This window comes from Sinocyclocheilus rhinocerous, unplaced genomic scaffold (genome assembly GCF_001515625.1).
Source record: "Sinocyclocheilus rhinocerous isolate Xijiao unplaced genomic scaffold, SAMN03320098_v1.1 scaffold1367, whole genome shotgun sequence".
NCBI lineage: Eukaryota > Metazoa > Chordata > Actinopteri > Cypriniformes > Cyprinidae > Sinocyclocheilus > Sinocyclocheilus rhinocerous.
This window is the reverse complement of record NW_015631710.1, coordinates 26709-38941: the sequence shown is the minus strand read 5'-3', so window position 1 is coordinate 38941 and position 12233 is coordinate 26709. Positions and strand designations below refer to the sequence as shown.

Here is a 12233-nt window from a genome sequence, read left to right as displayed (position 1 = left end):
TGAGTGGTTATTGCGTTGCTATGCAGTTGCTAGGGTGCACACACATCAGGCGCAAGACGCCAAACTCAACTCAGGGGAAACATCTGAGGAGCTGCAGACCTTCAGCAAGTCCAAGCTTCATTAGATGTCTCTCTATTTCCATAGGCTACCTAGAGAGAAGCGTATATCTCAGGAGCCACAGACAGGACGGCCCCTGAGGGCCCTGTTCAGAGAATGACATCTGCATTAAAAACATCTGCTGGCCCCAGAGACCACAAGGTCCTGACAGACACAAATGACACAAAGAGACAAAGACATCTGCATACACACACAATGAAAATATTAAAATAAAAATGTATTACTTTATTATTATTAATTTATTATATTATTTATTAAAATATTAACATAAAAGATATTACAATGCAAATATAACGTTTCAATAATATACTAATACTAATAAAACATTATTATAATAATGAGAAATTATAACAACAACAAAAAATTATAAAAACCAATTATATTTTTGTTTTTATTTTAATGTTTTATATATTTAAAAAGCAATAAAAACATTCAAATAAAACAAAAAATATAAAAATATAAACCATACAAGGTAAATTTGAAAAAACAAAATATTAAAATATTATATTATTCAAATATTCTAACAAAACATCACAATATAAATATAATATTATTATATTTCAATATTACACTAATATTAATAAAAACTATAATAATAAAATATTCTTGAAAATTTAAATATAAATAAATTATATTAATTATTAGATAATTATATTAGATTCAACAACCAATCTGGCTTAAAAAGTGGCCACTCAACTGAGACTGCCCTGCTCTCGGTTACTGAAGCCCTGAGACTGGCAAGAGCAGCTTCCAAATCCTCAGTACTCATATTGCTGGATCTGTCTGCTGCTTTTGACACCGCTGGTTCAGACCTATGCGCCCTCAAGAAGCTTGCGTTCTGCAAGTGAACGGCGTCTTGTGGTGCCATCCCAAAGAGGCACAAAATCACTCTCACGGATCTTTTCCTGGACTTTTCCCGGCTGGAGGAATGACCTCCTGATCTCAATTCGAACAGCCATTTTCAAAAAACGTCTAAAGACAATTTTTTTTCGCCAGCACCTGACGAACTAATACTAGCACTTACCTATTCTATTCTATTCTATTCCATTCTATTCCATTCTATTAAAAAAAAACTAGCTATGTATACTGTTGCTCTCTCGTTGATCTGATTGCTTCTATTGTTCAACTCATTTGTAAGTCGCTTTGGATAAAAGCGTCTGCTAAATGATTAAATGTAAATGTAAATTGAAATATTAAAATATTATATTATTCACATTCTACTATAATTTATCATAGCATAATATAATTATATTTTAATAATATTAGTATAATAAAATACTATAAAATATACAATTTGAAACAAAAAATCTAAACTAGTTAAGCAGTACTCAAATGCTTGATATTAATAATAATAATGATAAGGAAGCAAAAAATAAAAATCCCTCTCAAATATTCTCTAAAATTTGCAGACAAAAAGTAATGGTAGAGAATGACTATCACACTCATACACAAAAGTATTTACATCGCACTCCAAGGTATTAAAAAATAAACCACCAAAAAAATATATATATATTTCCACGTTACATATCAATAACATGCAAAAAATAAATTAAAAATCATGGTACTTCCAATGGAAAAATGGCATTCTGCATGAGGCTTTAACCGTATAAACATAAAGAACTCGTCTTTAAAGGCTGATGAGGAATCTGCTGAATTCTCCACAACTAGAACGGCATCATTTATAAACGTCTGCACATTCCCCGACCCGTGCGTGTTCGTTTACTAAACACTTCAGCTCATGTAATGAAGCTTTCAGCTACCAGGAACAGTTCAACCGCCTGATTTCACACATCTACCACATGCATTCCCTCAAAATCAATCGGTTATCTGACCTGATCCAAAAATACATGTTGTTTAGCACAACATTTACAAATGAAAACACACGCAGACCACTGAAGTCAGATGTTTCACAGCTACCACCTCCTTTACTGGAGCTTTAACTGCTTGCATTGTGCAAGAATTGTAAAATATTCAGCGTCCGTCTGTCTTCAGTCTTGCGGTTTGCATCAGCCACATGTGTGATCAAACCTGCTGAGTCGATAACATTCACGCACACTGCATGACGACAGACAGACACAGACGGACTGAATCATTCTCAAGGCAAAACTGATCATATTTTACACAAGTCTGCAGCACAAAACGAACGTGACGAGAAAGAAACACCAAATAATACAATAAACAAACAGCGCAAGCAGTGCAGTCCGATTCAGAATGACTCCTACGAACGATTCTTTTAAAGAATCATTCTAACGAACGGTTCAAATGCGCATCAGACGACGAATCCCAAACAGCTGTGGTCGGATTCCTGTAAAAGCCGGTCGATCATTAATGTCCCTGCGGCCCGTATTAAAGCACTAATGGAAACTAATGATCGCTTGAATTAAATCTCTGTCACATGACGCATGATGGTGTCATCGGCTCTTAGGGGACAAACTCAAAGATATAAAGATAGATGTTTTCTTTTGATTGGCTTGAGTTGGTCTCATTATAATGAGCTTTATTTCAAAACTAAAGCGTTTATGATACGTCCTCATTTAGATAAACGTGTGTGTTTGTGCTCCTTTTTTGTACGGCAGGTATTTCTTCATACAGGTCAAGAGTTTTCAATCTAACAGATGTCAAAGACCCACATATATGACGATTCTCGTGCCAAGAACTCCTATGCTAAAATGTAAAAGGCAACTATTTTCATGCATAAAGAATAAATTTATACTAATTTAATTTGATATACTATGTACTATGCCAATTGAAAACATTATTTGGAAAATATTTAGTTTCTATTAAGTTTTTTACTCATTGTAGTACTGTACTATTTATTTATTAATTTATTCACTCAATCATTCAGTTTAATCTCATATTTATTTATTTTAATCTAATTTTATTGTTTACTTATTTTAATTCAATTATTCATCTCATTTTTATTATTTATTTTAATCTAATTATTTTGTATTACTTATTTGTCTGATTTATTTAATTATTTTATAGCTTACATATTTTAATTAATTAATTTATTTATTTGAATCAATTTTAATTATTTTAATCAATTTTAATATTGTATTATTTATGTATTTATTAATATCTCATTTTTATTCATTTGTTTTATCTAATTTTATTGTTTACTTATTTTTATTTATTTATCTGTTTATTTATTTATTTAAATCAAATTTAAAAAATATATATTGTTTATTTTAATCTATTTATTTAAATCAAATTTTCATTATTTATTTTAATCAAATTTTGTATTATTTATTTATTTTATTTATTTGCTTGTTTTAATACACAAATGCCGATGCAGACGCTAAGTCATTTGCATGCAGTCCTGCTGTAAATCCTTTCAGTCCTTTCCACTAGAGTTTCCTTCAAATGTCAACCAAATCCAAACAGTTTAACTAACTTTAACTAACATGCTCAGAAAAGTTATCTTCCAAATGTTCTCTCTCTCTCTCTCTCACACACACACACACTCAGACACAGACACACACACACACACACACAGAAACACAAACAAAAGCGTTCTCATCTGTGTGCTGAAATACTTGTCATAACTGTACGACGAGCCAATGTTTCTATTTCCGTGTTTAAAGCAACATGCTGCATAAACAGAGACGTAGAACAGCATATTTTCTGCAGTTTTCACTCTTATTTATGTCGTCCAAATAGCAGGATCTGAGCCTCAGCCAACAAACACTCAAGCACTTCATACAAACATGTGCACGAAATACAGCAGTCTGTCCAAACAACCCATCGCTTCATATCCAAAAGAGAAGCTCGTCAGACACTTTCAGGCCCAAACTTCAGTCCTGTGACGTTCATCCGCTGTGCGTTTAGATCTGCGGCCTGAATTGAGCGTCTCACTCTCACCCTCAGAATGAAGAGAGAGAAGAAACGACACGCGAGAAGAGAAGAAAAACAAAACAGCACGCTTGATGGACCACCGGGACGAGTCTGATTTCAGGGTAAGACAAGAAAACAGTTTCTGAGCAAATCAAGCAAAACGAGACGCTCGCACAAGCAGATCCGTTCAGGCACGCACAGAAAACAGGGAAGATTCACAATCTGGTAATGAAGATTTTGCTGGCAAAAATAAGGAAACACTGTGAATTTCACAAATGTTTTTATGCATTTTAAAAAATATTTTTTAAACAATTTTTCAAAATAAATAAAAAATGGTTTTCAGTATGTACAGTTATATTGGACCATAAGTTAAAATAAATATTCTAGGCCTTCATTTAGTGAAAACAGTGTGGAAAACATGACTTATTTGATATTTTAAAATAGATTTTTACTGCATTGTATTTTATTTGAGTGATTATGAATATATATATATATATATATATATATATATATATACACACACACACAATTAAATAAATAAATATATATTTATGTCTTATATTTACATGCACATGCAATATTACATTTTCTAAATATATATTTAAATATTTAACTATATTATTATAATACAATTATAATATACACACACACAACCACACATTTCTATATTAATTAAATTATATAAATTACATATTAATATATAAATATAAAATACGAATATATTTAAATACAGTATTTATATGCACATGTAATATTTGATTTTATATATATTATATAGTAATTAAAAAATATACTATTAAGTAACTAAATAAATATTTACATATATTTACATGCACAAGTAATATACATTTTTTAAAATTATATTTAAATATTTAAATATATTATCATAATACAATTACACACACACACACATATAGCACATGTAATATTTAATTATACATTTTTAATTATCTTTATATAATTGTATTTAATATTTAATAAAATATCATATTAAATAAATATGAAATATAACACATATATTTAAATATCATATACTTCTAATTATATACGATATTTAAATATTATAACACAAGGAAGAATTACATTTTTATTTCTACATACCAATTAAATATAAAAATCTATTTGTATTGAATTTTTTTTATGCATTTGGCAAAATTTTTTAAAAAAAAGTTCAGACAGAAATGTTGGCTATATCGTCCAGCCCTATTATTAAATTCCAAACAAAAAGTTGTTCAAAATTCAATATTTCAGCAGCTTGGTGAGCTACTTTAATAAACTGATCATCAGCATTCACGGATCACAGCAACAAAACGAGGCGCCGAAACACAGTTTATCAGCACTGAAGCCCGTCCTTACTGCGGCTCCAGCTTCCCCAGCCGGTGGTTATCGTACATCTTGACGTATTTGGGATTATAGATGGGCAGGAACTTGAAGGGATTGACGACGATCAGGATCCCGCCCACGTACGTGTAGATCTTCTCCTGACGGAAGCGTCCGCGCAGGTTCTCCAGCAAGGTCCGCTCGTTTAGATCCGGCAGCGCACACAGGTCAGCGTACTGTCCCGAGGGAGGCTGCGGGAGCAGGCCGCGCTCCACCATCCGCCGGCTACGGTCCAGCAGTTTAAAAAATAAATAAATACAAAAAAATACAAAAAAAAAAATAAAAAAATATATATATATATAAAATAAAATAAAATAAAATAAAATAAAATAAAATAGAAGAGAAAAGTTGCCTTGGTACTAAAATACTAAAAGAAAAAGAAAAAGAAATTAAAGCTAAACTGAAATTAAAAAAAATAAATAAATGTAAAAAATCACAAAAGCACAAAAAATTACATAAAAACTCAAGACTTAAAGACTAAAATTAAAATGAAAAATGAAAATATAAAAACAAACGGTAATTCACACAACAATACTATACCAGTATATAAATAATAGCAAAATAAATAAAAATAAAAATATTACAAGATAAACCTAAAGTTAGAAATGTTGCCTGAACATAAACTGAAATAAGTTTAAGTACTAAAATGATTAAAACTTTAACTGAAATACAAATAAATTAAGGCTAAATAGAAATATTGAAAAAAAAAATGGCAAAACCACAAAACAAAATTATTAAAACTTAAACTAAAATTAAAATGAAAACTGAAAATATAAACAAATTAAAATAAGAACTGAAAATATAAACATAAATGTTAATTTAAAAAGAAATTGGAAAAAAAGAAAAATGACAAAAGCACAAAACTAAATTACTAAAACAAACTAAAATTTAAATGAAGACTGAAAATATAAAAATAAATGGTAATTAAAAACAAAAATACTATAACAGTATAGGAATACCAGTAAAATAAAAAAAAACTGAAACTGAAAACTTGAAAACTGAAATAAGTTTAAGTTAAAGCACTAAAATGATTAAAACTAAAAATGAAATCAAATAAATTAAAGCTAAATAGAAATATTTGACAAACAAAAACTAATGACAAAAGCACAAAAAAAATCATTAAAACTTAAACTAAAATTAAATCGAAAACTAAAAATAGAACAATTAATATTAACTCAAAACATAAAATACTTTAACAGTATATAAGTAATAGCAAAATAAAATAAATAATTTTAGATTAAAAAAATTACAACTAAACTTCCACATTTAAATTTCCAAGGTAACATTTCTAATTTAAGTTTAAGTACTAAAATTATTCAAACTAAAACTGAAATAAAAATAAAGTAAATTAAATTTGTGAAGTTTATTTTTGTTCAATTTAGTAATTTTAGTACTTCAACTTAAACATTTAAGGCAACATCTCTAATTTACATTTAAGATTAAGTCGAAGTACAAAAATTGCTAAAACTAAAATTTTTATTAAAATTAATTTAAGCTAAATTGAAATATATATATATAAAAAAAAAAGACAAAAACACACAAAACAAAATTACTAAAACCTAAACTTGTTGAAATTGAAAGCGAATCTAAATATAAATGGTCATTCAAAACATATATAAAAAATACTCTAAGAGTATATAAATAAAAAACAGCACTGTCTCTCGAATTCAAACTCAAAGTTGCATGAACTCGAGTCTGAGAGACGTAACAATACTACGATCAGCGGCTTACGGCATGTAAAGGTCAAGTTCAGTGAGGTTTTATAGGTTTGTTGAAGTCATTTGAAGCATTCGTTTGTCCTGTTCCTGTGAACAAAACCCTGCTATTTCTATTTCAGAGGCACATCCAAACACACAACTGCACGACAAGCGTCTGCAAAAGATCATCTAGAAATCAATATGCTGTCATCCTTTACTCGCTCAGCTCGTTCCAAACCCACGTCACGTTCTTCTGTTTCACAAAAAAGTATTTTTATAGCATCTTCACAATGAAGGAAAACAAGCTACAAACCTAGTATGAGTCTCAAGATGCCATATGATCGATTTGTGTGAGGAATAGATCCAAAAAGTCGACATTAAAATCAAAATAGACTATTTACTTTATAAAAAACAAGTTCACACATGCATACATATTACACCTTTACATTTACATGTTATTTACCCATCTCTGGGTTTTGATAGTTGTTTTTGTTATGATTATACTGTATTTATTAGTTTGATGTGGTTCCTGTATGTTAATTTAGTTTTATTCGATTTTTTTTAAGTGGAGGCTTTAAATAAGTCCTTGATTTTGAGGACATTATGAATTTATTAATTTTATGTTCTTGCTTTTAATTGCAATAAATACATAAATATGATCGATTCATTAAAATATAAAATATGTCATTAAAAAATTATTTAATATTTATAATAATTTTAATAATTCATTTACAATCATTTTTATTTTTTTGGATTAATCAAAATAGAGCAAAATCTAAAACATTATATAATAAAAATGCATTTTTATTATTTATAATATAATATTTTATTTTGATTAATCGTTCACAATAATTTTATTTTTATTTATTTTTATTAACAATTCAATAAAATTACAATAGAATACATCTAAAATATTACATTATAAAAATGCATTATTTTAGTATTTATAATGCAATATTTTATTTTTATTTTTATTTTTTCTGTTTTGATTAATTTTTTATTTATAATTAATCAAAACAGAACAAAAGCTAAAATATTATATTATAAAAAAAATATTTTATATTTTGTTCAATTTTGATGAATTATTCACAACACTTAGAAAATCTAACATTAAATATTAATAAATAAAACTATATATGTGTGTACATATAGTGTATATACATGTATATAAAATGTGGGTGAGTAAACGTAATTTAAAGCAGATTCTTTCCGAGATGCTTTTCAAAAGCATACACCAAAATAAAAGAGCAAGAAAGAGGAAGGAAGAGAGCGGAGGTGTTAAAGCAGGTTAAAAACAGCCGGGCAAATATATAATGCATAAAGAACAGATGAAAGAGAGTGAAAGAGAGAGAGATTTAAGCAGAGAGCAACAGCTCTGTTCACAAACCTAATGCTTCCTTCATAATGAATGCAATCCCACAATGCAATGCAACGCAACTAGTCAGGATCTTTCAGTCAGGATGCTCCCTAGTGTCTTTAAGAGCTGAAGAGAGTCAGAAAAGGTAAAGAGTTATGAGAAACTTCATAACGTTCAGCAGCAGCAGCTCTTAAAGCATCATAACCAGCTGCTGTGATGCTGTTCATCAAAGAACAAAAGACAAAAAGAACAAATCAATAATTTCTGTAGCTTTAAGGATTCATCTGTATTTATTTTAGAATTTAGTGTTTGATAACTTTATCAATTTCTGTATATTTCCTGCTTGCTGAAGGGCAGATGTAGCTGAATATGACATATATTATAATGGGTTTATGTGAAGATTGTTTTAAATTCACTTAAATTAGAAGTTGTTATTTTTTAAAGTCTAATGAATGTTAAAATTGACAGCTCTCAGTTATACTGTAATGTTGAATGGCTAGTCAGTGGTTAAATATTATGAAAAAGAAAACAATTTTCATAGAGACATCAGCAGTACTGGTATCAGTGATACTCGCCTTCAGTCATAAAAAAAGATGTCATTAAACAAATATAACAAATATTAAATCTATAGTACATTTTTATTTTTATTAATATAATGTTTTATTTTTTTTTTATTTTGATGAATCATTCACAATAATTGTTATTTTTTAAATTTACTATTCATCAAAATAGAACAAAATATAAAATATTACATTATAAATAAATATAATATTTTATACTATCTTGGTGAATCCTCCACAATCATTTTAATTTATATAATGCCTAAATTAAAAATTGTTAAAAATAAATAAACATACAAACAAACAAAATATTTATACTATGCCTTTTATACTGTGTGAGAAAAATAAGAAAAAAGAAAGTTTTTAATGACAAAGATTTTACTAAATTAAATATCTGGCTTTTATTTTTGTGTGTCATTAAACAAATATAACAAATATATACTGTCTTTATGTTGTTTCTACATTAATTTGAAGATTGAATGTGAAATTATTGCAACATAAAAGTATATTTAAAAACTTTAATGTTGATTTAATGTTGAAAGTTGATTTTTTTTTAATTGATTGACAGCACTAGAAATAATATAAAAAATGAACATTAGATGAAAAACTTAAATTAAATTAATTTAAAAAAAACATATAAAATTAATAATTAATAAAATTATAAATTAACTGGAAATTATAAAATAATTATTACACTTTTTTATTATTATAACATAACTGGAAACAAATAAATAATTAAAACTGAACTAAAACAAACTAGAGCATTTTTGTTAATTAAAATAAAGCTAAAATAAAATACAATATAAATATCAGAAGAAAAACTAGAAATGTTACCTTGGCAAGTAACTGAAAATAAGTTAAAGCACTAAAGTTATGGGAAATAACTGGAAATAAATAATAAAAAAAATAATCCTGAACTAAAACTAAAACTGAAGAAAAAAAACTAAAAATTAAAATAAATAAATAAAAGTAAATATGAAAAAGTAAAAATGACAAAAGTACAAAACAAAATGACTAAAAATTAAACAAATTTAAATTTAAATTTAAAATACGTTACTTCAAAAATTAATAAAAACTATAATGATATATATTGTATATAAACTCTTTCCATGTTTATACGTTAAAAACGTAATTGAAATAAGTTTAAATTGAAGTATACTAACTGGAAATAAATAAAAACAAAATGAAAAACATTGTTAATTGAAAAAAATAAAATGAAATAAAATAAAACAAAAAAATTTTGGATGAAAAACTTTAAACAAAAATTAGAAAATAAAAGCTACTTCAATATATTAGAAATTGTATAAAACTAATACTAAAATAACACCGACTTGCATACAGTCCTTTCATGAGGTATCTGTTAAAAGTGTACAAACATAATACACTACGTAAAATGACAAAGATTTTACTAAATTAAATATCTGGCTTTTATTTTTGTGATTATACCACAGTCAAAAAATGTAAATATTATCTGGAAACTATTTACTTTATTATAAACTATTTTATTTTTTTAATGATTTTTAAATGCATCCAAATGATAAATACCATTTGGATGCATTTAAAAATCATTTAAAATATATATGTTTTTACATCTTGCCGTTAAAAAATAGGGCTGTGTCTACAGAATATAAAATTGATTAATCTCATGATTTCTTTAGAAAGAAATGCAACAATAATAATATTAACAATAATTTCTAATTGTGCTAAAAATATACTGTTAAAACATTTATGATGTGTTGATGTGAACTTTGACAGCCCTAAAAAATAAATTACACTTAAATATGTATTTAAAAAAATGTGTGGCTTATATTTTGTTAATTAAATATGTTAATATTTTTATATAATTAAATATATTTTATAAATTATATTTTTTATAAAGAGATAAATACGAATATATATTTAAAAAAACTTGTTTTATATAATTATTAAATTAAATATTTATATATAATTATAAACTATATATAATTACATATTTTTATTTAGAATAAATAGAATCGTATAAAGTTGTAAATAAATAAATGAACACATAAAGCAGGTTCAGTCTGTTGAAGTTGTCATCCAAAAATCACAGCATCCCAAAAGCTTCTCTGCTTCTCTGGATGTTTTAGGTGTTTCTGATAAGACACGACGACATCCTCTATTAACAGAGACACGCAGCTGATCTGAATGCATCGCATCAAACGCCTCATCAAACTACAAATCATGCAAACACACACCGAACAGACCAAGAGTGGAAACACTGGGCCAATCCCGTCTGAAAGAGAGCATCACTTGGCCTACTTACAAAAGGCACTTGAAGTACATACTGTGAAGGGTGCAGGGCATCACGGTCTCATGTGCATGCATTATAAAACAGATGCATGCCATGCAACTTCATTTTGAATCAGAACGACACCTTAAAGTCGCAGCAAAACTCACGCAACTCTTGCAAATAAAGCCTTTACATCAATTATTGCCGTTGTGTCTTTGAAATTGTATTAACTTGTATCAAAGCTTTTATAACTAAAACTAAATATAGGCCTAGTTTTCATTAAGTCATCATGAAGTTACCAAAAGGCGATTAAAGCTGCCTTAAAGCTGTGCATGCATGTAAGTATTTGTTATATGAGTCAGATTTAAGAACATGTCTTTAAGAGCTGAAGAGAGTCAGAAAATAATATACGTACAGTATATAACAAATGATAATCAGTAGGTTTACAAGAGCAATCAAGCATTTTGAAATCCCACAGACCCTCAAACTTCAGAATGAATCATGGATCACATGACTGGCCAACATATGTACATTAAACTCCACGAATGCCCTTTTAGATCGATCCTTTCAGAAACCGCCAGTTGCCAGTCAAGTCATCAAACATACTGATTTCTAGCTGAAATATCATCTTTATGAACATGATGCTCAGAAAACCACGAACACTGATCTCCAGATCTCATTCATAACGCACAGACTCACCCTGTGACCTGCAGAGCAACGACAGGCATGGATGAGAACCAGACAGACTCAACTCCAACTCTACAGAAAGACAAAACTAAACTCCAACAAGCAGCAGATCCTCATCTCTCAGTCCTGAACGGCCCATCATCATCATCATCATCACGCCTCCAACCATCAAACGCTGACATTCCAGAGCCTCGGGAAAGAGCATCAGCCGGAGCGGATCCCGCTGCTCCCGGTTTGATCCTTATAAGGTGAGGAAGCAGAAGTCCGGGAGAGAAACACGGGACCGAAATGAGCTTAAAAAGGACGGACGCACATCTGAATGCTGGACAGGGATCTGTTCACATCCCTTC

The 12233-nt window shown here is 28.4% G+C and overlaps 1 protein-coding gene across 1 annotated transcript in view; it reads right to left on the bottom strand.

Moving 5' to 3' along the window:
* Window positions 1–11924, bottom strand: part of LOC107741824 (unconventional myosin-IXa-like) — an 85275-nt gene extending 73351 nt beyond the window's left edge. The window contains 2 exon segments of the mRNA XM_016554605.1: window positions 5308–5556; window positions 11896–11924. Of these exon segments, the coding sequence (XP_016410091.1) occupies window positions 5308–5556; window positions 11896–11924 (278 nt within the window).
* Window positions 11925–12233: the final 309 nt, after the last annotated feature.